Genomic DNA, 26,571 nt, shown 5'->3' with positions numbered 1-26,571 from the left:
GGGCTGGGGCAGGAGAGGTGGGTGCCTGGGGAGCAGGTCTCGGTGCTGGCTGAGCCCAGCCATGCTCTCTGGGGGCTGTTTCCCCTCTGAAGACCTGGGTTGTCCTGGTAGCTTGAACCCCCCTCGGTAGCCTGGGCTCACGCTGGCCGGTTCCCCTGCTCACCCCAGGCCCTTGCTCCAGCTTGGGGCCACCCTGTGCTGGGGGGCAGGCTCTTCCCCGTCCCCCAGTTCTTCTTTGTCCCCTTCTCAGAGCCTCTTCCAGGCCCCGTGCCTGGGGCCATGTGAGCCCAGTGGTTTCCCCTCCCAGCACCCGGTGGGGAGGACTCGTGGCCAGCCCAGAAGCTTCCTTCCTCCCTCCCCAGCACAGTCACGCTCACACTGGAGCACAGGACCAGCTGGATAGGTTTCAAACTGCAAGAGGGGAGATTGAGATGAGATCTGAGGGAGAAATTGTTTGCTGTGAAGGTGGTGAGCCCCTGGCCCAGGTTGCCCAGAGAAGCTGTGGCTGCCCCATCCCTGGAGGGGTTCAAGGCCAGGTTGGACGGGGCTTGGAGCAACCTGGGCTGGTGGGAGGTGTCCCTGCCCAGGGCAGGGGGTGGCACTGGGTGATCTTTAAGGTCCCTTCCAACCTGAACCATTCTATAAGCTCTGCTCCTGTCCCCCTTGGCGTGGGGACACGTCCTGGAGGAGCCGGCCACATCCCCACCAGCCCCAGTCCCCACCATCCCATCACTCCTGTGGTGATGGATGCTCTGGACCAAGCTTAGGGGGACCATGAGGTTTTATTGGGTGTACGTGGGGCATGTGGCCGAGTCCCCTGTCACCCCTGGAACCCTCAGCTCCGCAGCCCCTCCAGCACGGCCTTCAGCACGGCCGCCGCCGCCACCGCCCCGGGGTCGGGCTGCAGGAGCTGGGCAGAGCTGATGTAGCTGGCTCTGCCCGCCCCAGCTTCCATGTGCCTGGTGGCCTCCGCCGCGGCCTCTGCGCTCTGCCGGGGAAAAACAGGGTCCGTTCAGGATGCGGCTGGGCCAGCTGGCATGTCACCGGGCCAGCCCAGCGTGGCGATTCCCACCCCGTCCCCTGCCAGTTACCTGCACGGCGGTGGCCAGCACCTGCAGCAGGTCGGCACCGGGGCTGCGCAGGGCGTGCAGAGCCTGCGCCGCAGCCCACAGCGAGTCCAACTGGGAGAGATGGGGAAAGGGGCTGAGAGCCAGTGCCGTGGCCAGGCTGCCAGCCCCTGTGGCTAGCGAGCTGGCTTTGCCCCACGTCCCCCAGGATGCCAGTACTCACCATCGTCCTGTCCCCCGGCGCAGCTCCTCCGTACCTGCGTGGGGTGCAGGGGGTTGTCAGGGTCTTGCAGAGGGATTTGGGGGTCCCGGGAGGGGTCCCGCGGCACTCACCGCTGCATGGCTTCGATGCCGGCATCCATGGCATCAGCCCACGTTGGGAGGTCGTTGCGGTTGTGCAGGGGCCAGGCGGCCGCCGTCAGGAAGAGCCCATAGAGCTGCCGGGGACACCGTTCCCGTCACCGCCCGCGGTGGTGGCACAGCCAGGGTGTCCCCCCCACCCCATCCCTCCTCTCGCCCCGCACTCACCACGCCGGAGGAGCCCCCCATCTTCTCCAGCAGCAGGTCGGCCAGGGCGGAGAGGAGCTGGGCTGGGGCTGCCGGCGGGGGCCGGGCACGCACCCACTCCTGGATGGCTGCAGGGACGGGGGCGAGAATGGGCTGGGGGTGCTCCCCTCGGCCGACCCACGGAGCCCCAGGGACCCCCATCTCTCCTGGGGGCAGCCGTGGGCCCTTAAGCGCCCCAGGGGCACCCATCTGTCCCTTGGGGGACGCGCGCTGTGTCAAGAGCCGTGGGTGGGAGATGTCACCCCTGCCCATCCCTGGGGGAGACAGGGAAACTGAGGCACGGGGAGGTGACAGCTCCTGGGGGACTAGAGCCCCCTGGGGCTGCCCGTACCGTTGCTGATCTCTGTCCCCTGGGGACAAAGGGGGATTTTCCCCAACTCTGTGCCTTGGGGCAGCTGCCGCTGGACGCAGCGACACTTCAGGGCTGTGACTCCCAGGGTGTGGGGACCTTGTCCCCTAGGAAGGGACAGCCGGGGGGCACCTTGTACCCCAGGGAGGGGCAGCATGGGGGCAGATCCTTCTCTCCAGCTGGAGAGAACAGCTCAGGGCTCCCTGAGAACGGACATCCCACGGAAGCCCCCGCTCCTGGGCGGTGATGGCTGGGGTACCCTCTCCCCACAAGTCCCCTGCCCATGGCCCCCCCACCCCCGGCACTCCCCAGGGTGCCAGCACCCACCTCGGGCAGCCCGGGCGTGCGTGTGGCCGCAGTCCCCGTCACCCGCCGCACGGTCCAGCTCATTGAGCTTGTCCTGCATGTCCAGCAGGGTGCTGCACACCCGCTCCAGGACCAGCTGCGCCCGCGCTGTGCCAGGACCTGCGGGGAGGAGACGTCACCCCTGCCCATCCCCGGGGGAGACAGGGAAACTGAGGCACGGGGAGGTGACAGCTCCCGGGGGGACTCGAGCCCCCCGGGGCTGCCCGTACCCTTGCTGATCTCGTGCTGCGCGGTCCCTGGTCCCTCATTCGGTGCTGGCAACTCCTGTCTCTGGCTCGTCGCAGGTGCCGCGGCCAGGTTGGGCCAAGCCATGGCCGTGGTGTCGGCATCTTGGAGTAGCAGGAGGTGAAAGGCGAGTCCCAGTTCAGCCGGATTCCGCTGGATCCTCACCCGTCCTGTCACCCAGCACCCGGGGACCCCCCCGTCCCCGTCCCGTGCCACATCCCCGCCGGCGGGCACTCACCGATCAGCTTCACGAGCTCGTCATCCACCAGCATGAGGGTGAGGGAGACCCCGGCCATCTCCAGCGCTGTCATGAAGGAGCCCACCAAAGCCCGGGCGATGCGGACGCCTCGGCTCTCTGCAGGCACGGGGGGATGTGCGTGAGTAAGGGGGTGGAGGGGGGGGTGTTGCAGGAAGGGTCCCCAGGAGCAGAAGAGCCAGGGAATGGTGTCCCAAGGTCCCTCCTGCGCTCACCCAGGCGGCGCACGGCCGCGCCGGCCACGATGCCCAGCTCCAGGCAGGACAGCCCGCCCAGGTTGTTCACCACCAGCACCACGGAGGCTCCTGCAGGGTAAGGGGCAGAATGAGACCCCCGCCCAGGGAGTCTGGGGTGGGGGGCACGGAGGGCTAGCGGGGCTCACCGGGGCTCAGGGGCAGGCGGGAGGCGTTGGAGGGGTCCGTCATGTGCGCCAGCATCGTCTCCACCGCCTCATCCGCCGGCAGCACCTGGGGGGCACAAGGGGGCCTGTGAGGGCAGAGCAGGGGGGAGACGAGGGGCAGAATTTGGCGGGGGGGGGGGAACGGGACGGGCACGGAACACAGGACAGTGGGGCCCCGCTCACCTTCATCCTGCGCACTCCCGCCTCGCCGTGGATCCCTGCGGAGATGGGGCAGCATCACCCCATGCTGTGGGCACCTCCCGCACCGGGCGATGCCTGTCCCATGGGGGACAGGGGGCAGGCAGCCCCCTCTGGGGCATGGAGGGGGGCGAGGGGGGGGTGGTTGCTCACCCAGGCCCAGCTCCATCTCATCGTCAGCCAGCCGGAAGGTGGGCTTGGACCCCGGGACGCTGCAGGGGGACAGGCTGAGACCCAGAGTACCTGTGTGGGGAGGGAAGACGGGGTTAAACCTGGGGGATTTGGGGCTGATGGGGGCGGGCTCTGATTTGCCCCAGGGCTGTGAACTTCCAAGAGGGATGGGGGGGGGGGAGCTGGAGGACAAGGCACAGCACCCCCGGGGGTCCCCGAAGGGCAGCAAGGGGTCCTGTGTGTGTACCCATGGCTTTGGTGGCCGCCGACACCTTCTTGACGATCTCATCCAGGCTCGCCCCCGCCTCGGCCAGGGCCCCCGCCACCTGCGAAAGGCAGCGGTGGGTGAGGGACCGTGGGCCCCCCGCCCCCCCCGCCAGGGACACGGTGAGTCCCTGAGCACCAGCGTCACCCTACGGACCTTGTGTACGAGGACGGTGCCGCACAGCCCGCGGCGCCCGGCTTTCTTGGGGGCGGCGAAGGCGCTGTCGTCCCCCACCACCACCATCCGCACGTCGGCCCCCTCCGCCCGCGCCCGCTCCAGCGCCAGCCCGAAGTTCAGCCGGTCCCCGGTGTAGTTCTTCACGATCAGGAGGGTCCCAGCTGCGGGGGCAAGGGGAGGACACGGAGAGGCGGGGAGTGAAGCCACGGCGGGGGGGTGAAGCCCCAACCCGTGTCCCACCATGTCACCCTACCTGCGCCAGCCTGCGTCACCGCTCGGATGGCCGCCAGGATGCTGCCCACGGCCGGAGAGGTGAAGACGGCGCCGGCCACCACGCCGGTCAGCATGCCCCTACCGATGTACCCTGCGGAAAGGGACAAGCTGCTCGGGGCTGTGCCAGGGGCAACCAGCCCGCGGCGGCGGTGGGGGGCTCACCTGCATGGGCGGGCTCGTGGCCAGAGCCCCCCCCGGATAGCAGGGCCACCCGTCCCCGGATGGCCGCCAGGTCGGCGCGCAGGACCACCCGGTGTCCCTGCAGGAGCCGAAGCCCGGGGTTGCAGGCCACCAGCCCCGCCAGCGCGTCATCGGCGCAGCACGCCACCGAGTTGACCAGCTTCTTGGGGACCTGGTGACACAGAGAGGCGGGGGGTGGCGGGGCACGGGGACGGCATCCCAACCCCAGGGGGGGTCCCCGCCGTCCCGGGCTCACCTCCATGCGGGCGGTGGGATGTAGGATCCTCTGCAGCCTCTCAGCTCCGAGTCTGAACTCCGTGGGGAGGGCAAGGTCCGCTGCCGGTGGGGGCTGGCCCGCGTCCCGCCTGGGGATCCCGTGGGGACAGCCTGGCCTGGCACGTGGACAGCAGGAGGGGGACAGGGAGGGATGGCGGGGGGGGGGGGGGGGGGTGACTGGTCAGAGGGGGGAGCTGAGTTCAGTCCTGTCCCCAAATAGGGGGGGGGACAACCTCCTAGGGTATGTTTAGGGTGGGCCAAGCCCCACGGCAGGGACCCCCCTGACAGGGTGAAGGACCAAGATGGGAGCACACACACCACACACCCCCCCCCTCCCGCCCCAAGCAGGAACCCCATCCTGGGGTGGGGGGGACCAGGGTGGGAGCACCCCCCCAGCGCTTATTCCTTGCAGGGCTGGGGGGGACCGTGGTGGGAGCATCCCCCCCAAAGCAGGGATCCCCTCCCGGGGCAAAAGGGAAGTGGGGGGCACCCACCCGTGTCCCCCTCTGCCCCAGGGACAGCGTCCCGTCCCGTCCCCCCCAGCACGGACCCCCTTTTTGGGGTGCGGGGGGACGAGGGGGTGCATCCCTCCGTGTCCTACGCTGAGGACCCCGATGGTGCAGCGCAACCCCTCCCCACCAGGGACACCTGCTGGGGGAGTGTGGGGTGACGAGGGGGTGGGCACCCCGAGAGGGACCCCCCCAAAACAGGGACCCGCCGGAGCATCCCCCCTTCCCCACCTTCCCTCTCGTCTGCTCCTGGGGGTCCTCCGGGCTGCCTAGAGCGGCCCCGTGCGGCCCCTTCCGCTGACGTCAGGGCGGCGGCGGGCGGAAGGGGCGGTGACGGCGGCGGAGAGGCCGCGCCAGGCCCCGTTCCCGCTGCGCGCCGCGTCCTGCCCCGGTCCCGCTCCGGCCTCCTGGTCCCTGGCCCCCGCCCGCCGCCGCCGCCATGTCCTACAACTACGTTGTGACGGCGCAGAAGCCGACGGCCGTGAACGGCTGTGTCACCGGTACCGGCGGCGGCGGGGGGGCGGTGCCAGGACCCCTTGGCCTAACGGGGGCGGCGGGGCCTGTGGGGGTGATGGGGGTCTGCGGGACGCTGGGGGGACGCAGGGGTGCCTGGGGGACACCGTGGGGCTGGAGGGATGTTGAGGTTCCTGGGGGTCTGCGGGGCACCGGGGGGCTGGGGGGCACTGGGGCCCATGCGGGGGCTGAGGTCTCTGGGGGGGTTGTGGGGCCCTGAGGGCGTGCTGAGGCCTTTGAGGGGGTTGTGGGGCACTGAGGGGGTGTGCTGAGGCCCTTGGGAAGCTTGTGGGGCACTGTGGGGGTGCTGAGGCCCCTAGAGGAGTTGTGGGGCGTTTGGGGGGGTGCTGAGGCCCCTGGGGGGGGTTGTGGGGCACTGGGGAGAAGCCAGTGGGTTCCCTGAGGTCTGGGGGGGGGGGCTGTGAGTGCACTGTGGTGCCTTGGGGTGTGCTGAGGCGTGGGGGGATCTGAGAGGGGCTGCGGGAGCACTGGGGGCACCCTGATGTTCCTTGGCATGTTGTGTGGCACCAAGGGTAGCTGGGGGGCCTTAAAGGTTTGTTGGGGGTGCTGGGAGGTATTGAGGGACCTGGGGGTGTCTTGAGTTTCTTAGGGGGGTGCTGTGGGGCAGTGTGGACGTGTTGAGGTTCATGGAGGTGCTGTGGGGCACTGGGGGTGCATTGAGGGTGCTGGGGGGGAGCTGGGGGTGCAGTGAGGTTTCTCTGGGGGATCCGGGCCGGGCTTGAGTATTTCTGAGAGCTCGGTGGGGTTTTGGCATGTGGGGGCGAAGTGGGGTTCCTGGGGGGGTTACAGAGCAGTAGAGGGTTGGGGTGCTGCAGGGAGGGGTGGTGGGGATCTCTGTCTCTGTGTTTTCCCTTATTGTGAGGTGTTTTGGGGTGTCGCAGTGTATTTCGGAGAGGGGGCGTAGGGGAAAGGGCCCTCAGGAATGGGATTTACTCTGGAAAGACAGGAGGTCAGAGCTGGGGGAAGGTGGTTGCTGAGGGGGCCGGGTGTTGCAGGAGGAAGGTGCTGGGGTTTTGGGGTGCCACAGGGAGGTGTGTGCTCGGGGTGAGGCTGTGGGGCTGCAGGCCAGACTCCCCAAAATCACCAGGCTCCTGCAGGTTGTTCAGTGAGAGCACCCCAGTGTGCCACCTCGTCGCTTCTTTGTGGCTCAACGGTGATTCCTTCTCCCCGTTTCCCAGGACACTTCACCTCAGCAGAGGATTTGAACCTGCTGATCGCCAAGAACACGCGACTGGAGATCTATGTGGTGACAGCGGAGGGGCTGCGGCCCGTCAAGGAGGTGGGGATGTACGGCAAGACCGCCGTCATGGAGCTCTTCCGCCCCAAGGTGGGTGCGCTGCCGGGAGGGGGCTGCTGGCCAGCTTGGCGGGGAGGACAGGCACGGGTACTCCGGGGCCGCTGGATGTGACACCCTCCTGAAGACACGCCGCCGCTCTGCTTTCGCAGGGGGAGAGCAAGGATTTGTTGTTCATCCTGACAGCCAAGTATAACGCCTGCATCCTGGAGTACAAGCAGAACGGGGACAGCATTGATATCATAACCCGTGCTCACGGCAACGTGCAGGTGAGTGAAGCTGCAGCACCTGGAAGGGGCGAATTCCCTTCCTTGGGGATGGTTTTACTGTGCCAGCGATGAGGGTGAGCCTGCCTGATGGTTTTCTGCTTTGTTATTTATGATTCTTTGTCTACCACTGGCTCTGATGTGGTTCATCTGCTGCTGCTGTTACTTTCAGAGGTTTTTGCCTGCAGGCTCAGACTCAAGAACTGAGGACACAGCTACAGCTGTCTCCCGACGGGGTAGTTTGCAGAATAATAAGGTTAATCTGCGATACTCCTGCAGTATCGAGAATTAGTGCTCAAAACTCAACGTAAAGTGGAATTTTCCTTGGGAAATGTATTTTGCGGCTGGTCTCTACTCGCTGCATACCAGAAGCATGACTGCTGAAGTTACTCTCACCATCGTGGCCATACAACATTGTTGGTAATCGTAGCTGTTCTCCTTTGTTCTGTTTTATGTGAACTAAAATCACACCTTCTGAGCAGGTCAGAAATGCGCATCTCTCTTTGGCTTTATGTTAGTCGTTAGCCGAATGATTTCCGTCGCCTTGTCAAGCCAAAATATCTTCCATCTGTTTCCAGGCACTGAGCTTCTGCTGACGTGCTGTTGGTGGAGCCGAGCAGGGGGTTACAGGCGGGAGATGTAGGTGGCCATGCCCTGGCAGTAACCTGTTAGTGTGTTGGGGTAAAAGTCCTTAATCTTCCCGTGCCACGGTTCTGCCTCGTGCCGTATGGAGATACTGATATCGCCTCCTGCCGAGTAACGCTGAGGGAGCTGTGGAGGCTGATAACGGGGTTGGATTTCTGTAGGGTGATTTTTTGGTCATGGATATCAAAGCGTTTCACAGCAGTGGGGAGCAGCGCTCTCTGCCAGCAACAAAGCGGAGGCGCGGGACAGCGATGGGGCTTCTCCGAGATCATTCAGTAGAGAGTTGGGATTAGAAAACCAGTTGCAGGATCTGATCCCAGAGCGCCTGGTTCCTGGGAGAGAGAAAGTGTGTGCTGTGGGAGCTCTGCCAGGTTCGCTGCTGGAAAGGGCCTGCTGCTTGAGGCAGGAGATGGCCGAGTCGCCTTTGGCTTGCCAGACAGTGTTTTAAAGCCTGTTGGGAGGTGGGCAGGGAGTTGTAGAAGTCGAACTCTTGTACCTACTATTCTCGAGTCCCACAAGGGGATCTTTCTCTGACGCTAATCGCCCTTTCTTTTTCCCTTCTCCGCGGATCTCTTGCTCAGGATCGCATCGGCCGTCCTTCAGAGACCGGCATCATCGGCATCATCGACCCAGAGTGCCGGATGATCGGCCTGCGGCTCTATGATGGCCTCTTCAAGGTCATTCCCCTGGACCGGGAGAACAAGGAGTTAAAGGCTTTTAACATCCGCCTGGAAGAGCTCCAAGTCATCGACGTGAAGTTTCTCTATGGCTGTCAGGCTCCCACCATCTGCTTCGTCTACCAGGTACCTTGTCGATTTGGTGACTCGGGTGGAGGGTGCTGGAGATTGCTGGCACACTAGCCAAGGTCTCTAAAGGTCTTCCAAAGGGCTTGGAGCAGCGTCAGTGTCCTGGAACCCACGGAAGGCGGTGCTTTGGGCAGAGCGAGGGACGGTTCTGGCTCCTGCAGGTCATTGTGTAGCCGAGGAAAGTCCATGTGCCTCTGTGCTGCTTTTTTTCCATTTCTGGGAGAGAGGAATCCACACTCTCTCACAGGAAAGCTGGGCAGCTGGTGCTTAGATGGGACTGGTTCCTTGTTTAAACACTCAGGAGGAGCTCGTGGGCCTTTCCAGCAAGTGCTGAACAGGTGGATTAGAGCCAGAGTCAGTTTTTTCCTGCGAGATTTGAGTCTTCCCCTTAAAAAAAAAAGGCGGTATGTCTTGTTTGGTATTTGTGAGGCCACTCCAGGAGTGTAAAGAGGGGCCATAACCTCTCCTATCACCTGGGTCCTCACAGAGGCAGGGTTTGTAGCCCTTCTCTAAATGCTGATTGTGAACCAAAGAGCCTTTGCTGTGTTGTCTGAGCGAGGGATTATCTTTGCTTTGTCAAAGTCGGGCCTGGCTAAAAGCTCCTGGGACGGCAGCACAGGATCTGGTGTGAATTTAGTTCAGCTTCAGCGTAGCTCTTAGTGGCAAACTCGTACTGTGAGAGCTACTAATTATGTGGCAGCAGTGGCTTGATTATTCCCCACCTAGTTTCAAAAGCCACTATTATTATTTTTAAGAGGGGTGGGTGCTGTTGAACCCCCCTGCCAGTTACTCAGTAGAGACGGGGCGGGGGGGTGGAAATGACTTTGTCACCATGTAACTAGGGGTTGGGAGGGCAGCCCAGATCCCCCCATGTCAGGAGGGTCCTATTCCCCTGCCCTGTGCGTATCTGGTGCTCGCCTTTGTCACCTGAACAAATGTCAGCGTGCTCTCTTCAGCGTTGCTGTGTATTTCTGGGTTTGGTTGCTGCCTGGGTGACTTCCCCAAAGCCAGGAAGCCTAGCAGTGATGATAGGCCGCTCTGAAAAGCGCCGAGCGTACCCGTGGGTTCGATTAGTACCATTGCTGTTGCGTGCTGGGGAAACTGAGGCACGAAAGGATGGCGATTTGGACAAACTCTTGGATTCGGGGTCAGGGTCTGGACAGGAGCGCACCAGTTTCTACTCGGTGCTCGAGAGCATCGTAAAGGAGGAGCCTTAAGGTCATCAAAGGAGCTTTTAAAGGTTATCCCATGTAGTCAGCGAATAAAAAAGGTGTTATCTGCAAATCTGACGTCTTTACAGATTAAATCAGAGCAAACCTGTTAATGGTTCGTTCGTTATAAACAGGTATTCTATGAATAAAGAGTAAATTAATAGCTTGCTCCACGTCTTAACACTCTTAATGCGATTTTTATCCTAGCAGCAGGAGCGAGATGCAAGTTCTCTCTGAGTCATTGGGCCTTACATAAAACTCTGGCTTTGTTTCGGTCCCCGGGTGTCTGACTTGCGTGTGTGTGGAGAGGGGAACGTTCCCAAGCTGCTGCTTTTGATTCCTTCTCAATTTATTAATCATTATCACAGGATTTGGACGGAATAGAAGCGCCGTGTCTGAGCTAATTTTTTGCGTAGTTCTGAAACCGGCAGAAGATACCACAAAAAGGGGAAGTTCGTATAAAAGAAAAAAAGCTCGAGAGCTGCTGCGGTGTGGGGTAAAAAGGTCTAGAAATGTCAAAAGGTTCATTAATGACTCCTCTGCCTCCATTTTAACAACCCCACTTCGACTTTCTCCTCCCCCCAGAGCTATTTCTCCTCCTGGCTTCCCCTTCTCTCGCAGCCGGTGCTGCTTTTTCCTTCTCTTGGTGCTGCACCCCTGGCTCTCGCCAGGACATCAGGCTCCGGAGCGCCGTCAGTGAGGATGTTTTCCGAGCGGCAGAGGCTGTCAGGGGTGAGCCAGGAGGTGCCCAGCTTTCCTGCCAGTGTTTGTTTGCAGAGCTGATGGCCACAGGGAGGCAAAAAACGCTTGTGCTCAGATCTGGAAAGTGGCGAGGCATAATAAATAAAAAGATGAATGGTCCTTTTTAAGTAGTTCTATGAACAACATGACTAAGGAAACCTGGTTCCCTGTGATTTAGAGCCTCGCCTTAGCTTTTGAGACATGAAATTGGTCGGAGGGTTACGTTCAAAGCCCTCTCTGTGCTTTGGGTGCTCGTACATCTTTTCCCCGTGTGGGTTCCCAAGCGCTTCTTAGCGCAGACCCCCTTTCCCGTAGTGGGGAGCTGATTTTGGGGGCCTCTTCTCCACCCCCCGCGTATTTCGGTGAAGCCGTTGTGGATGCTCTGCCTCGGAGACCTCTGTGTGCGTCAGGCTTGGTTGAAATTGCCCACTGGGCTAGGAATTACTGGAACGGCCGAGCCGTCGGGGGATTATTTGACAAGCAGATTACGTTTCCTCAGGAAACCAGGCCGGAGGAACATGGAGATGGGAGCTCAGCTGCTCTGGCGCCTTCGCCGCTACAGCAGAGCTGAATTCCTGAACGCCTTGCTGGAACTGGAGGCGGTGGCGATATCGCGTCATGCCGCTCATGCCCAGATTTGTAGAGCTGTGCGTCAGACGAATACGAGTCCCAGAAAATCCCTTGTATAAAAAATGCAAAAATAATTTCCAGTCTTTTGGGTTTTTTTTTTTTGCGCAGGTTGTTCTGCCTGTGGATAAAGTTAGGGAGAACGGTAGCGGGTGTCTGTTGAGACACACGTGTGGTTGGAGGGAGACCGAGGAGGAGGTGGGCAGGGTGGGAAGCCTCAGCAGCTCGCTGGTGATGGTGCTCTTGCAGGAGATGAGGTGGAGTCTCCTGGCTTCGCAGGTTGCTGTGCCTCCGGAGCCTCTTGCTGTGCACGTGGGGCTGTCATCCACGCACGTCATCGTTTGTGCCTTCTCTTTCAGGACCCTCAGGGTCGCCACGTCAAGACGTACGAGGTGTCCCTGCGCGAGAAGGAGTTTAACAAAGGCCCTTGGAAACAGGAGAACGTAGAGGCTGAAGCCTCCATGGTCATTGCAGGTTGGTCCTTCTTTCTACAAGATCTTCCCTCCCATTTCTTTCTCAATTGTGCTGCACGGGTTCTTTAACAAGACATTTCTCTTCTCCCCTGCACAGTGCCAGAACCTTTTGGAGGCGCGATCATCATTGGGCAGGAGTCTATCACCTACCACAACGGAGATAAATATCTAGCTATAGCTCCACCTATCATCAAGGTGAGTGACTAATGGGATCTAGAAATGCATCCCGTGTAATTCCTCCGATCCCAGGCATCTCTCAGAGCACTGGTAGGGCATTGGGCTTCTTGTAGTCTAGAATTTAAACTGCTCTTGTCTCCAAGCGTAGCCTAATAGGGCCAGTTACTCCCAGAGGTTTGGTGAGTGTGGGTGTTTCACACGATGCCTGGTCTGGTTTTTGGGGGACTGAGGGATGTATGTGATCCTTGTACCAGTGGCAGCTCTGTGGAGCACTCGGAAATGGTGCAATAAAGCTGAAATCTTGTTTGGGCCCCGGAGAAAGGGATTAATTAGGAGGTAGTTCATGGTTTGGGCATGGGTCCAGGTCGGAGCCTGCTTCAGTTCAGGCAGCAGAAGATATGAATGAGCCCCTTGGAGACTTGAGTCCACCGGTGTATGATTGGGGCACTTGTTCAAAGGAAAAAAGACTTAACAGAGTTTGTGACAGAAGTTGAGCTTGTGGTTTTTGTCGGAGGGACGGGCCAGTTCCCACATTTAAACGGTGCAGGAAGCACAAATGTCACGGCTGAGGTGCTGCTCGGGGCCGACAGAGGGCTTGAGCTATGACCAAAAGGTCCTTTTAAGCTGGAAATAATGACGGGCTAGAAAAGAGGGATAAATCTTGGGTAAAGAAATACTAATATCGTTGCCTGAATGCCTACGGGCTCTCAGGCTGCTGATGGGGCTCTGTTATATCGGAGCAGGCGGAGCGAGTCGCCTTTGCTCTGCTGAGATACAGATCTGGGCCTTGACCCGCAAGCGGAGTTCAGGCACATCTGTGCTCGAGGCCGGGGGGATGTTTGCATACAATAAAGATCTGCAAGATCAGGATTTTTAAACCAAAACCAACTATGTTGACAGGAGGCCAGGCAGCACCCCACCGCACAGAGCAAAAGGTCAGCAGAGCTTGGGTCCGGAGATGCCGGAGGCTTGGAGCCCTGCAGGTCCCAAATAGCGTTTGTGGAAGGCCCAGTGTTAGGAAAACAGGCTTTTTGCTGGCATCTTTCCTGGGCTGTGAACAAGCTAGCGACAATTTTAATGTAGGAATGTGAGGAGATGGTTCCTGCTGACCAAAAGTTGAGACTGTTTGAGCACAGATTCAGGTTGTGTTCGCTGAGGCGGTTTGTTGAAGGGCGAATCCGGCCCTGTACGCGGGAGAAGCAGGACTCTGCTGTGGTTACAGCCGGCAGCTGGTGCGCTGCGGATGTGGTTATTCCCTCGCTAGCTGGCCGTTTGGGGCTGTTTCTACGGGTTCCTAAAAATTCCCCCTTCTTTTGCCTGCAGCAAAGTACGATTGTGTGCCACAACCGTGTGGATCCCAACGGGTCCCGTTACCTGCTGGGAGACATGGAAGGACGCCTCTTCATGCTGCTTCTGGAGAAGGAGGAACAGATGGATGGCACTGTCACCTTGAAGGACCTGCGTGTGGAATTGCTCGGCGAGGTAGGACTTGGCCACATTTTGTCCCTGTTGCTTCTCACCGCGGGGCTGGGAGGCTCCGCAGGCTGGAAATGCTCCGCTGAGAGCGGAGTGGCAGGAACGGTGTCTCTTTTGGAGCCTGGGATGGGGTGATATTTCACAGTTGTCACAGCTCTGAACTGTCAGATGCTGGGAAATTCCCTATTGAGGCACTTGAAAGTTGACACCATCTTCCCAGGTTTTTGCCTGGTGCTTGTGTGCTGTCCCTGGGAGAAGCTTGGATTCTCTGTGGCTTTTGTAAAGGGATTAAATTCCCCTCCAGTGCCCAGGGTCTTCCTGTGGGGCTGCAGCTCAGGAGCGGTGCTTGCAGGGTATGGCAGGGCCGTTTTCGTGCTAACGGTGGTTCATCTTCTCAATTCCCAGACATCCATTGCGGAGTGCTTGACCTACCTGGACAATGGAGTTGTGTTTGTCGGCTCTCGGCTTGGGGATTCCCAGCTTGTGAAGGTACGTGGCAGCCGCCTTCTGGCTTAGTTGTGTGTTCAGACAGGATTTTGTACATATTTATTTTCATCACGGCCTCGAGAAGTGTATGTGGATCGATTTGCCATTTTTCTTGGCTGCCCTACACCCTTTCTTGGTCTTGCTTGTTGAAAGCCAATAATTGCGTTTATTCATAGCTCAACGTGGACAGCAACGAGCAGGGCTCCTACGTAGTGGCTATGGAGACCTTCACTAATCTCGGTCCCATCGTTGACATGTGCGTGGTGGACCTGGAAAGACAAGGCCAAGGGCAGGTAACGTTGATTCTGCCTTTCTCCTCTTAGTGCTGGGGATGCCAGGTGTATGCGTGGGTTGTCTATGGAAGGAAAAGACTACAAACCATTTATTAGAGCATCTCAAAGTCTTATCCAGGTGCAGGGATGGGCTTGAGGTCTTACAATGAAGAGTGGAATGAGCGGGGTGGCTAATTCTTAGATACCCCTGTTCACAAGGAAGGGGTTGGTTTTGTGCGATGGGGAAGGATCAGCTGCCCAAAATTTTCCTCTGAGAAGTGGAGAAGATGGGTGTCCCATCTTTTGTGTCCAGTTCTGGGCTCCCCGGTTCAAGAGGGACAGGGAACTGCTGGAGAGGGGACAGCAAAGGGCTACCAAGATGCTGAGGGGACGGGAACACCTCTCTGATGAAGAAAGGCTGAGGGATTTGGGTCTCTTCAGTCTGGAAAAAAGACGACTGAGGGGGGACCTTATCAAGGCTTGTAAATACTGAAAGGGGGGTGTCAGGAGGATGGGGCCAGGCTCTTCTCAGTGGTGCCCAGGGACAGGACAAGGGGTAACGGGCACAAACTTGACCACGGGAAGTTCCATCTCAAGACGAGGAGGAACTTCTTTGCTGTGAGGGTGGCAGAGCCCTGGCACAGGCTGCCCAGAGAGGTGGGGGAGTCTCCGTCTCTGGAGACATTCAAACCCGCCTGGAGGCGTTCCTGTGCCACCTGCTCTGGGTGACCCTGCTCTGGCAGGGGGTTGGAGGGGATGATCTCCAGAGGGCCCTTCCGACCCCTGCCAGTCTGGGATTCTGTGTGGTTCTGTGATCTTCCCCTGAACCCGTCACCGCAAGGAGGAATGGGGAAGCTTCCCAGCAACGGCTGGTAAAGATCTTCTGCTCTTCCTCCAGCTGGTCACGTGCTCGGGCGCATTTAAAGAGGGATCACTGCGCATTATCCGGAATGGCATTGGGATTCATGAGCACGCCAGCATTGACTTGCCGGGGATTAAAGGTGAGTGAGCTCTTCAGTGCTGCCAAATTCAACCTCCACAGCCTGTAAGGGCCCAGTGGGGACACATCGTGTGCACTGACGGAGGTTGGGGGGTGGGACAGGGGACTCGCCACCCACCAGCTCTGGGAATATTGGCTGTGAGCAAATGTGGCCTCTCTCTGTTGCAGGCCTGTGGCCCCTGAGGTCGGACTCTCATCGTGAAACCGACAATACGTTGGTGCTATCCTTTGTTGGCCAGACCAGGTAAGGTGGGGTTACGGCTGAGCCAGGCTCTCAGCCACGTGTTGGAGCGTGGCATAACAGGAGCTCCCTTTCCCGTTCAGGGTCCTTATGTTAAATGGAGAGGAGGTAGAAGAGACAGAGCTCACAGGGTTTGTGGATGATCAGCAGACTTTCTTCTGCGGCAATGTGGCACATCAGCAACTGATCCAGGTAATGCCAGGTCTAGGCAAACGCAGGTGTCTCTGTCCTTACTAACTGTGGGGCTAACAGATCTGTGCCGCTTGTCAGCGGCAGGGGCTGCAGTACTTCCCTGGGCCGATGTCAGAAGGGAGGTGTTGTTCTGGCTCTGAGCAGAGGTCTTCTCTTTCCCCAGATCACCTCTGCCTCTGTGAGACTGGTTAGTCAGGAGCCCAAAGCCCTGGTGAGTGAGTGGAAAGAGCCCAACGGAAAGAACATCAGCGTGGCTTCCTGTAACAGTAACCAGGTGGTGGTGGCTGTGGGACGAGCCCTGTACTACCTGGAGATCCGACCCCAGGAGCTCAGGCAGATCAGGTGGGTGCATGTTTCATCGTGGCCCGATGGCTCTCAGCCTCTTCTTGTTTTTGGGCTCAAGACTGACACCTCTCTCTGCTTCCCCCTTCCTGCCAGCTGCACGGAAATGGAGCATGAAGTTGCCTGCCTGGACATCACCCCTTTGGGGGACACTAACGGCATGTCCCCGCTGTGTGCAATCGGGCTCTGGACCGACATCTCTGCCCGCATCCTAAAGCTGCCTTCGTTTGAGCTGCTGCACAAAGAGATGCTGGGAGGAGGTAGGGCTCCCCCAGGGCTCCTGGGTGGTGGCAGCGCTCACCGACCTGCCTGAGTCGTGAGTGACATCAGCCTTCTCTTCTGCTCCCCACAGAAATTATCCCTCGCTCCATCCTGATGACGACCTTCGAGAGCAGCCATTACCTTCTGTGTGCCCTGGGGGACGGAGCTCTCTTCTACTTTGGGCTCAGCCTGGAGACAGGTGACTACAGGGGCTAGCACTGAGCGGGCTGCTGGAGAGGGCAGCTGGACTCGTGCCCTCTTACTTGCTTGACATGTTTTCACCCTTCTGGAGAGATCTCTCTTGCTTTCTCACTGTGGCAGGGTGTCACGTCCCACTCTCAGAAAAGAGGGGGGGTAAGTGACTCAGATTCATAAATCCCCAACGGTGCGGACTAAGGGGAGATAAATCTCAGGGTCCATATACAAACATTGATGAGTTTCCCAAAATGATTAGTACCGGTCTTAACAAGTCCCCCCTAGTTGGTTAGGTATATGACAAATTTTATGGCGAGTGGTGAGGTACGCGTTGTGTTACTTAACAACAGGTATAGGACAACTTACAGCAAGCGATACTTGAGGTCGTTACTTAACAACTCTAAGAGAAAAGAGAAACAGAGGGATAGAGAAAGAAGATAGAGAAAACGACAGAGATAAAGAGATCACCGGTCCTGGTTCCAGCCTCTTTTTCAGGGAATCTTCCCAGGCATAATCTTTCTTGGGAAAAATCTTTCCAGGCACAATCGTCGTCTTTTGTTTCTTCTTTATTCCCCCCTAGGGGCACTTATTTTCCCCTTTTATGTTTGCTGAGTTAGCACGGTCCGTCCCCCTTGCCAAGGACAGCCTTCTCTTGGGTTTCTTCCTTCTCCCAGGTGACGTGTAGCATGATTTGGGTGGAGAGACGAGTGCCATAATCATAAATGTTTAGCGTGATCTCTATAATCTGCATTAGCATACGCAGGGGTGTGCGCTTGCATATGCATTTCGTGGGTAATGAAGCAAAAGTCACTTATCGGACACAATGGCCTCGACAACAGAGAACTAGCAAGCTCACCACACGAGTGGCAGAACTATCTTGTCTTCACAAGACAGTCCTCCCGCTGCTTTTCCAGGCCTGGGAGCCTTATCAGTTCTTTGAATGTCAGGCCTGCATTGTTCATTTCCTTGCGAGTGTTTGAGGCGTTCCGTTGAAGGCTTGGAGGGCCTTCAGCCCTTCGTCAGGGAATTTACAGTCTGTCTCTTACTCGGGGCCACGCTCAGGTGGGACTGTGGCACTGGGAGGTGGTGGATTTCTCCAGCGGACTCTGGAGAAAGGAGATTGATGCTGACAGCAGGACGCGTTCACCCACACTGATTTCTTCCCAAGATGTTGCGGTCGCGTTGTGCTCTGCCGTCCTGCTCTTGCGAGCTCCGTTGCGGCAGCTCCCGACGCCGGTGCTCCTTTCCTGCAGGCTTGCTGAGTGACCGAAAGAAGGTGACGCTTGGGACCCAGCCCACCGTCCTGAGGACTTTCCGCTCTCTCTCCACCACCAACGTGTTTGCCTGCTCCGACCGCCCCACCGTCATCTACAGCAGCAACCACAAGCTGGTCTTCTCCAACGTCAACCTGAAAGAGGTGAACTACATGTGCCCCCTCAACTCGGATGGCTATCCTGACAGGTGAGCCTGCACCTTGCCTGGTGTGACACGGGCTGGGGGAGGTTTGGACTCTGCAGCGGGATCCTGGGATCAGCAAACGGGATCCTGGGATCAGCAGTTTTGAGGGACGTGGAGGAGAGGGACGTTCTTGCTGCACCCCCCACCTTATAAGTGTTATTATTTGTGTGTTTGGGGCTTTTTTTCCCCACGCAGCTTGGCGTTGGCCAATAACAGCACCCTGACAATTGGCACCATCGACGAGATCCAGAAGCTGCACATCCGCACGGTTCCCCTCTATGAATCGCCCAGGTGAGCTGAGGAGGAGGAGGGAGCCTGGCTTTCGAGGGTCCGTGCTCTGCTGGGTGGGGTGAGGTTGCGGGGAGACAGCATTCTGAGCTGAGAGCAGTCTGGGCAAGTCTCTTGCTATCTCCAGAGCCTTTGTGTTCTCCTTGGAGCGGCCTCCTACCCACACAGCCTTGTTTTTCCCGCAGGAAGATCTGCTACCAAGAGGTATCGCAGTGTTTCGGCGTGCTCTCGAGTCGGATCGAGGTGCAGGATGCCAGTGGAGGCACCACTGCGCTCAGACCCAGCGCCAGCACCCAGGTGAGGGGTAGCTGCTGGATCGCCCCTGAGCTCTGGGCCGTGGTTATGATAGTTCCTCAGGCCAAACCGTGATGCAGATCATCCTTGACAATCTTCTCTTCCAAAGCTCTGAGTGCAAGCTCTCCCTTTGGCAGCCTGGGAGGAGATGGGGTGGTAAGATCTCGCCGTGGTGGTGTGAAGGGCCCTCTGCGCTGCTCCCCGGCAGCCTTGGCATGCTCACTGTTCTGTCGCATCACCTTTGGGTTTGGGTGCTGCTCCTTCAGTCTCCCGTACAGGCTTCTGTTCGGTCTCAAGTGGTTTTCTCCTCCTGGGGATGCCAACACAAGTCCCCTTGAGGCAGGAGTTCTGGTGGAAGCCACAACGCTGCATAAACTCTTCTATAAATGCTGTTCCTCAGGAGTGCTACCTCTGTCGTGTGTGTCACATCTCTCTGTTGGTGCAGGGTGTGTGTCCCTTTACTCAGGTCCAGGGAACTCCTTTCTTCACTTTCTCTCCCGTTCATTCTTCTGGTTGCCACCATCCCAGTGAGGATGTGCCGAGTAGCCCAAGGATGTGACGGAGCTTACTGTGTCCTAGGCCTTGTCCAGCAGCGTGAGCACCAGCAAGCTGTTCTCCAGCAGCACGGCGCCGCACGAGACGTCCTTCGGAGAGGAGGTGGAGGTGCACAACCTGCTCATCATAGATCAGCACACCTTCGAAGGTACCACTCCCAAATGCTTGGCCATATCCTAGTCTGGTTTTCTCCTCCAGGACAAGCCTGGAGTGTGTGTCTGAGACTTGTGATCATCGCAGGCTTGTGAAGATCTCAGATCTTGCATGTTTCCTTCAGGCAAAGCATTTTTCCTGGAGGACTGTCAGCCATAGGCCATAAATTTGAGGCATAGTGGGTTTTTGATGGTGCAAGGTGGTGGTGGGGAAGAGGAGAAGGGATCTCCAGGCAGCCGTCTTGGACATGTCTTAAGTTTTCAGCTGCTCTCCCCACGCGTGGAGGTGCCGCCTGTCAAGACCCGGAGGGACACAGTTGTTTCTGCCTTTCCCTCTTTGCACAGTGCTTCATGCCCACCAGTTCCTGCAAAACGAGTACGCCCTCAGCCTGGTCTCCTGCAAGCTTGGCAAGGATCCGAACACCTACTTCATCGTGGGCACTGCCATGGTCTATCCCGAGGAGGCAGAGCCCAAGCAGGGCCGCATCGTTGTCTTCCACTACTCTGATGGTAAGAGCATGGTCCGGCCGCTTGAGGGAGATGAGAGATGAGCTCCTCAGGCCCAAGAGAGCTCACATCCCAGTAGCAGGCGGAGAGTTTTTCCCTGAGGGGGCTGCTCTCGGCCACCCACGGACAGGATCTGCAGGTGCTGTTGCTCCCCTGCAGGCATTCCCTTTCCACATTCCCTTTCCACCCCCCGTCTCCTAGAGAAGCCCAAGAATCCCTCACCAGAACTGGGTTTTGGGATCCGCTTTCTGTGTGTCTGCCCCTGCTGTCACGTCACTCCTGTCTCACTTGCCCACAGATCCTCTGGGAGAGTTTCTAGGGGGAGCAACGTTCAGAGCAGCTCCTCTGTATCCCCTTGCCTTGTCCCCTTGGGAGCGCAGGGCAAATAACCGAGTGGCGCGTGGGTTTATTCCAGGGAAGCTGCAGAGCCTGGCTGAGAAGGAGGTGAAGGGGGCCGTGTATTCCATGGTGGAGTTCAATGGGAAGCTGTTAGCCAGCATCAACAGCACGGTAGGGCTCTCGCAAGACCCCGCCTTGTTTTGGGAGCGTGTTTTAGAGCTTCTCCGGCTGTGCTGGATGTCAGCCAGGTCCCCCCCATCTCTGTTGGGGAGCGTGTCCTGGCTGGCGTGGGTGTCCCTGCTGGCTCAGAGCCGTGTCCCGTCCTTCAGGTGCGCCTGTATGAGTGGACAGCAGAGAAAGAGCTGCGCACGGAGTGCAACCATTACAACAACATCATGGCGCTCTACCTGAAGACCAAGGGAGACTTCATCCTTGTGGGAGACCTGATGCGGTCTGTCCTCCTCCTTGCCTACAAGCCCATGGAAGGAAACTTCGAGGAGGTATCAATGTGTTGAATAGTCTTGGTCGAAGGGGTGCCGAGAGCTCGTGCTGCCTGTTCCAATAGCTCTGGGCAGGGGGAAAAGTGTTTAAGGTGATACAAGAAGGAGCCTGGCTCACCCCACCTTGACCTTTGAAGACAAGGATGTAGGGCTGTGCACCGAGACCAATGTCACCTGGACATGCTTTTAGACAGATCCCTGTGGTTTCTGGAGGGGATGGAACCCCAGGCTTCCAGGAAACTGGGCAGTGAATCAGCAGCCTCGCTAAGAGCAGGCTTTGGGTGCGTGCTTGGCTCCTGCCAGGGTGGGGAGCTGCCATCTGGACTGCCTGTTGTACGCTTGGAATGGCTTTAGTGCCGCTGTAGCTGTGTCTCCGTCAGCAAATGCAGCGTCGCTGGGGGATGGACCAAGCACTGAGACAATCTGTGCGCTTAAATTGTTGGAGTGTTTCTGGAAACGGCTTTGGCACGGGCTGGTCTGCGTTTGCCCAGAGAGTGCCCTGGCATTGTCCGAGTGCCACTTGGGCCAGGACCATCTCCAGAAGGCACTTTGTGCCTTTTGCTCAGCTGCTTCATGGAGCAGAGAGGGACAGCCTGGATCCCACCTTGCTCCTGAACGTTGGTGTTGGGTGGAATGAAGACGCTGGCTCACAGGACAGGCCATCTGCTCACGCCGCATCTCCTCTTGTCCCCTTCCAGATTGCCCGGGACTTCAATCCAAACTGGATGAGTGCCGTGGAGATCCTGGACGACGACAATTTCTTGGGAGCAGAGAACGCTTTCAATCTGTTCGTGTGCCAGAAGGACAGGTGAGCTGGCTGCGAGAGGGATGTGGCACTGCGTGACGGGAGGCAGGGGGGCGATGGGACCTTCTGGTCTCCACACGACAGCTACAGAAGCGTGTGTGTCGGGCAGGAAAGCTGGGAGGAGCGTGCCCAGCTCTGAGGAGCAGTGGGGGAAGCTTTCATGTGTGTCCCCCACCCCCAGCACAGACTGAGCAGGATGCTTTGGATTTCAGTGCGGCCACGACCGATGAGGAGCGCCAGCACTTGCAGGAGGTGGGGCTGTCCCACCTGGGAGAGTTTGTCAACGTATTCTGTCATGGGTCTCTGGTCATGCAGAACCTGGGCGAGACGTCCACACCGACACAGGGCTCGGTTCTCTTCGGCACAGTCAACGGCATGATTGGTAAGGGTCGGGGTTCCCCAGGCTGAGCGGGAGGGGAACAGGTCCCCTTCCCTGCTGCCGAGCCCGGGCTGGGGTTTCCTCGTGTCTCCGTTCTTCTCTGTTCCCCAGTCGCGTGGCGCTCTGTGCCGTACTCCCCTCAGAAACCCGCTTTTCTCTCTGCTTTGCTTCCAGGAGAGGAAAATGCTCTGGCTCTCTTTGAAACTTTTCCTTGTCCCAGCCCTCCCAGACAACAGCTTCCAGCACAACTCCAGTCGCTTCCTGCTGGGAGCTGCCGGGACGTCCTGGGGCGAGCTCTGAACCTTCGCCTCCCTTTTGGCTTTTGCAGGACTGGTGACCTCGCTGTCGGAGAGCTGGTACAACCTCCTCCTGGACATGCAGAACAGGCTGAATAAAGTCATCAAGAGCGTGGGCAAGATCGAGCATTCCTTATATCCTTTTGTGGTTCCGTCAGGAGCTGGTGCCAGTCAAAGCTGGGGACTGGCTTGTGAATCTGGCCTGAGGCAGGCGTGGATTTAGCTCTTTTGGGATGCTCTGGTGGGAGCGTACATCAGCCGGAGAAGGGTGGTGGTGTGTTTTCCAGGTGCCCAGGGCTTCGTTCTCAAAGAGAAGGCGCCTGCGGTAGAGAGGGGTCCGTCTTGCAGGGTTTGAGGATGAATCTGGCGTTGTGGTCGCCCTAAAAATGTGGCACAAATTCCGTGATCCTCCTGATGCCGCATTTTCATGCCGTCTGGGACGGCTGCCGTGTGCGGCCGTAGTCAGGGGCTGGTGTTACTCCGTGTTGGATTCGGCTCCTTGACTGTGGCACCTGGAGATCGTTCCACACCGAACGCAAGACGGAACCGGCGACGGGATTCATTGACGGCGACCTGATTGAAAGCTTCCTGGACATCAGCAGGCCCAAGATGCAGGAGGTGGTGGCAAACTTGCAGGTGAGATGGGTGATGAAGGGCCTAAGCCGACAAAATTAGCAGCGGGGACCTGGCTCCGGCATCCTGAACGCACGCCTTCCTGCGAGGCGAAGGTCTGGGAATGTCCTTCAGCACTCGCCGATGTCTCCATGCTCCGATGCCTTTTTCTCTCCTTTTGCAGATCGATGACGGCAGCGGCATGAAGAGGGAGGCCACCGTAGACGACCTGATAAAGATCGTGGAGGAGCTGACCCGGATCCATTAGCGGGATTCGGAGTCGTTCCCTAGCACCTTCCTCCACGTTAAAGCAAGGGAATCTTGTCCCCACCGGCAGCTTGGGGACCCCTGGCCGGTTGCGCTGAACACCAGCGGTGGTGGCCCTTGCCCGAGGGGACGTGGGGGAAGGAGTCTCGGAAGGGGGAGCCGGCTTGCTAGGGATTTGGGGGGGGGATGTTGGTCAGGCACCACGTCATCGCCTGCTTGGATTCAAAATCCTGCGGACTGGGCTGCTGACCCCAAACTGGGCTTCACTGGTCGCTCTCCTCGGGTGACCGACCGATAGCGCTTGGCTGATGCGGTGCCCTTGCCTGGATTCACTCTTCACTTGTTGTCTTTAGTATCTTTGGTTTGGTTTGGGTTTTTGTTTTGTTTTGTTTTTGTTTTTAATTTTATTTTCTTCGCTTTCGGTTTCGTTTTTTTGGATCCTTTTTCGATTCCTTGGGGGGTTTTTTTTTTTGGAAGAGGAAGCAAAGCTGCCTCGGGGGGTGCGAGGGCGAGGGCTGGAGGAGTCGTCTGGGGCTGGTGGGACGTGCGGAGGAGGCGCCGGGGGGGGATTTCTCCGCCTCTGGGTGAGGAAGCCGAGCGGGACAAGCCCGCTCCAATCTCTCTCTCCCCCTCTCCGTAGGATCCGTGGCTCGCTCAGGGAGGGAAATTCTGGGAAGCTCCATCAGTTGTTGGTTTCTGAGTTTTACCAAATAAAGTAGTCCAAGAGGGAAGGTCTGTCTCCTCATGGCGATGCCCGCTGTGCAGAGCCGTGTCCTCGGCCGGCCGGAGGGACCCCAGGGTGGATTTTGGAGACGTTCCCTACGTTGAAACCGTGCTCGGTGCCGGCGAGAGCTGCGTTGTGTGCGCGGGGTTGGGGGGGACAGCGGATCAGTCTGCAGGTGCTGGGGCGCGTGTCTGTTTTCCAGATGCATTTTTATGGCTTTTTTTTTTTTTTTTTTTGACTTCCAGAAAGTTTTAGTTTCCCCTCCTGGTGGAAACGGGTCGGCGGCGGCGTTTCGTGTGTCCCCAGTAGGGAGAGGCAGATCTTCTGCCAAATTTTTTTCGGAGGTCTCGGCCTTGTTACGTCGTTTTGGAAGACGCACGTCTCTGCAGCCGTCCCTTCTCGGCGGCTCGTGGGCCCAGCTTGCGCGGCGGCGGTCGCGCAGAGGTGGGAGAGGAGATGTAGTGGTGACACAGTGGCACTTGCCACCCTCCTGGGGCTGTCCCCGTCAGCGGCCGGCCCTGGCGGGGAGCCGGAACCTTCTCCAGTAGCCTTTTCCTTGTGAGCCTCAGGTCCTTGTGGAGCTTGGGGTATCCGGGCTTGATATTTTTCAGCCTCTCGTTGCCGCGTGGTCCCGTTCCGGCCGCTCGTTCCCGGTGTTTTCGCTCCCTGTGACCACGCTGTTGGATGCTGGGTCCTCCTCAAGCATCAATTAGCGCTAACGATGCCGAATTCTCCTGATAACTCCCAACCCGAGGGCCTGGGCTGCTGCTTCTCCCTGACCGGTGGTTGGGGGGTGGCTCACGCCAAGGCTACCTCTGCCACGCCACCCTCCAGCGTGGGTGCCGGTGGCGGGGGGCGGGGGGGAGGGTGTCGATTCCCTCCCGGCTGGGCAGCAGCTCTCTGTGCGTTGAGTACAGGTTAATTATTACCCTCCCGCGCTCCGTTTGTCTATTTATGCTGTAAATTGTCCGAGCCGGGGCTTGCCCCTGCCTCGCCGCTGCTCTCGCCTATGGCTTGCTGCCAAAATGCCTGTGAAGGGGGGGGGGGGGCAGAGTCGTCCCCGGTTGCCCTCCTCTCCCTTCCCTTCCTCCTCTCCCTCGCAGCGCTCACGGCATTGGGGTTATCCTGGGCCTCTCCCGGGCCCCCTCTCCGCTCTGGATCAGGCTGGAGCTCCGTCCCCCACCGTCTTAAGATCCCATCGACCCCCTTCCCACTTGTTCCTGGGCAGGTTTTTCCCACCCCCCCCCCACCCCCCCCAAATCCTTTGCTCCCTGCGGAGCGAGGATGGGCAGCGTCCCCCAAGCCGCGCTCGTGCCGAGAACATCCTCGGGCTGCCGCGAACGTCCCGTAACTGTTGGGCAAGCCCCCCGTTTCCCGGCGGAGGTCGCAGGGAGAAGGCTATATTTGGACATCTCTCTGCCCGGGGAGGCCGTTTCGGAGTGGGGGGAGCGGACTGTGCCCCTTCGCAACGAGCCCGGGCTCTGTCTTACGCTGGCTACAAGCAGCCGGGGGCGGCGGAGCCCCGGGGGGGTGGCGGGGGGGAAGTTTATTAGCTTGGGTGTTTGAGCTCCGCGTTCCCCTGCTGGGAGGAGGGGGAGATTCCTTGGCCCCTCATCAAAATTGGGGGGGGGGGGGGGCGGGCGGGGGGGGTCCTAGGGGAGGACGCCAACCTCCCCTACCCGCTGTCCTTCCCCAGCCCCACTGGGGATGCTGGTGCCCAGGCCACGCCGGCCCCCTCCCCCTTTATTTTTTGGGTGCAAACGGGTTGGAAACGCTGCTGGTCGCCTGTTTATCCCAGGAGCCGAGGGCGGGGGTGACATACCGGGATGGGGTGACATCCTTCCCCCCCCCCAGGGCTGGGGGGGCTTCCTCGCCACCCCCCTAGCTGTGGCCGCCGGGGGTCTCGCACCCCTAAAGCCGGCATGTGCCCCCCCACCCAGCATCCTGTAACTCAGTTCTACGCGTGCGGGGGGGGGCGCGATGCTGCAGGGGAAGGCTGGTCCCCGGGGCTGGGTGACCCCCGACCCTTGGGCGAGGGTGTAATTTGGGGGTAAATCCGCAGGTTTTTGTGGGGGGGAGCTGGAGGTGGTGGTGGTGTGGGGAGGGGGGGTCGGTCCCTCTGCAGCGGGGAGGCTGCAGCTATTGACCCCAGCCCTTCTGCTCCCGGGGGGCCCCCGGCGCCAGCCCTTTGCTCCCTGCTATAAATCATTTACCTGCCGGCGACCTTCGCTTCGGGAAGGCTTTGAGGGACCCCGAGGGGGGAAGAGGGGGGGAAATTGGGTGCCGCCGCTGCGTGGGGTGCCCCCCAGCATCCCGTACCCCTCACCCCGACCCTCCCCGGCTCCACTTTGGCCCCTTTATCTGCTGCCTTGCTCCTCTTTGGTGGGTCCCCGTGCAGGGCTGGGAAGGCGGCCCAGTGCCGCCAGGAGGAGGAGGAGGAGGAGGAGGGGTGGGGAGAGGCCATGCCGGAGCTTTGCCAGATGTGGGAAAGGAGAGAAGAGAGGGGGGGACGCGGAACACGCTTTCGCCGCCGCTTCCCGCCGCCTTGGGGACCCCCCCCAGCTCCACGTCCCCTTCCCTCCAGCCGCCGACGCTGGTGGCCGGGATGGAGCCACCAAGCCAGCCGGCCAAACGGGGGGCGAGCATCCCCATGGCCGACGCGTGTTGGTTTTTTTTTCCCCCCCCCTCTCCGCGACCCCGCAATGGCCGGGGGGTGGGTGGAGAGCTGGGTGCCGATGGTTTTCCCCCAGTTTTCGCCTCCCTCCACCCCCCGCATTGTTCCCGGCCCGGCGGGCGGGAGGAGGAGCAGGGCCAAGGGCCAACATGCGGTAGGCGCCCCGTGCCGCCGAGGCAGGCAGGAAGGCGAGGCAGGAAGGC

General features: G+C 59.4%; 2 protein-coding genes across 4 annotated transcripts; one reads left to right on the top strand and one right to left on the bottom strand.

Moving 5' to 3' along the window:
• Window positions 1-763: 763 nt before the first annotated feature.
• TKFC (triokinase and FMN cyclase) lies at window positions 764-5,589 on the bottom strand. 3 transcript variants are annotated; one of them, XM_074586528.1, is made up of 18 exons: window positions 5,511-5,589; window positions 4,751-4,947; window positions 4,477-4,666; window positions 4,295-4,405; window positions 4,021-4,202; window positions 3,847-3,925; window positions 3,582-3,671; window positions 3,414-3,448; window positions 3,213-3,297; window positions 3,046-3,135; window positions 2,813-2,929; window positions 2,559-2,678; window positions 2,311-2,448; window positions 1,596-1,702; window positions 1,401-1,504; window positions 1,291-1,324; window positions 1,092-1,181; window positions 764-988 (listed from the first exon to the last, which is right to left on the bottom strand). In XM_074586528.1, the coding sequence occupies exons 2-18, from the start codon at window positions 4,754-4,756 to the stop codon at window positions 836-838; spliced, it is 1,731 nt and encodes a 576-aa protein (XP_074442629.1). In that variant the 5' UTR covers window positions 4,757-4,947; window positions 5,511-5,589; the 3' UTR covers window positions 764-835. The 3 variants fall into 3 exon arrangements, with proteins under 3 accessions (XP_074442629.1, XP_074442628.1, XP_074442627.1); XM_074586527.1 differs by having other exon boundaries at window positions 4,751-4,886; window positions 5,511-5,584; XM_074586526.1 differs by having other exon boundaries at window positions 4,751-4,886; window positions 5,265-5,514.
• DDB1 (damage specific DNA binding protein 1) lies at window positions 5,579-23,701 on the top strand. Its single transcript, XM_074586493.1, has 27 exons — window positions 5,579-5,779; window positions 6,992-7,140; window positions 7,260-7,376; window positions 8,600-8,821; window positions 11,763-11,877; window positions 11,974-12,071; window positions 13,377-13,535; window positions 13,935-14,018; window positions 14,192-14,308; window positions 15,186-15,288; window positions 15,456-15,531; window positions 15,612-15,720; window positions 15,884-16,062; window positions 16,159-16,322; window positions 16,415-16,522; window positions 17,772-17,979; window positions 18,172-18,267; window positions 18,450-18,561; window positions 19,138-19,261; window positions 19,611-19,775; window positions 20,188-20,282; window positions 20,441-20,611; window positions 21,310-21,419; window positions 21,629-21,798; window positions 22,124-22,226; window positions 22,604-22,727; window positions 22,888-23,701. Exons 1-27 carry the CDS (start codon window positions 5,719-5,721, stop codon window positions 22,969-22,971), a joined length of 3,423 nt encoding a protein of 1,140 aa, XP_074442594.1. The 5' UTR covers window positions 5,579-5,718; the 3' UTR covers window positions 22,972-23,701.
• The last annotated feature ends 2,870 nt before the right edge of the window (window positions 23,702-26,571 follow it).

Source organism: Larus michahellis, chromosome 4 (genome assembly GCF_964199755.1).
Source record: "Larus michahellis chromosome 4, bLarMic1.1, whole genome shotgun sequence".
NCBI classification, from domain to species: Eukaryota; Metazoa; Chordata; class Aves; order Charadriiformes; family Laridae; genus Larus; species Larus michahellis.
Note: the sequence above shows the minus strand (reverse complement) of the source record. Positions and strands in the feature narration are given on the sequence as shown.

Coding starts and splice junctions, on each gene's coding strand:
- TKFC (XM_074586526.1), bottom strand. CDS start 5,356: ATGCACCCCCTCGTCCCCCCGCACCCCAAAAAGGGGGTCCGTGCTGGG. Junction 3,926..4,020: donor GCACCGTCCTCGTACACAAG/GTCCGTAGGGTG, acceptor TGCCTTTCGCAG/GTGGCGGGGGCCCTGGCCGA. Junction 2,449..2,558: donor GCAGCACGAGATCAGCAAGG/GTACGGGCAGCC, acceptor TCCTCCCCGCAG/GTCCTGGCACAGCGCGGGCG.
- DDB1 (XM_074586493.1), top strand. CDS start 5,719: ATGTCCTACAACTACGTTGTGACGGCGCAGAAGCCGACGGCCGTGAAC. Junction 11,878..11,973: donor AGCCTCCATGGTCATTGCAG/GTTGGTCCTTCT, acceptor TCCCCTGCACAG/TGCCAGAACCTTTTGGAGGC. Junction 17,980..18,171: donor TCGGATGGCTATCCTGACAG/GTGAGCCTGCAC, acceptor TTCCCCACGCAG/CTTGGCGTTGGCCAATAACA.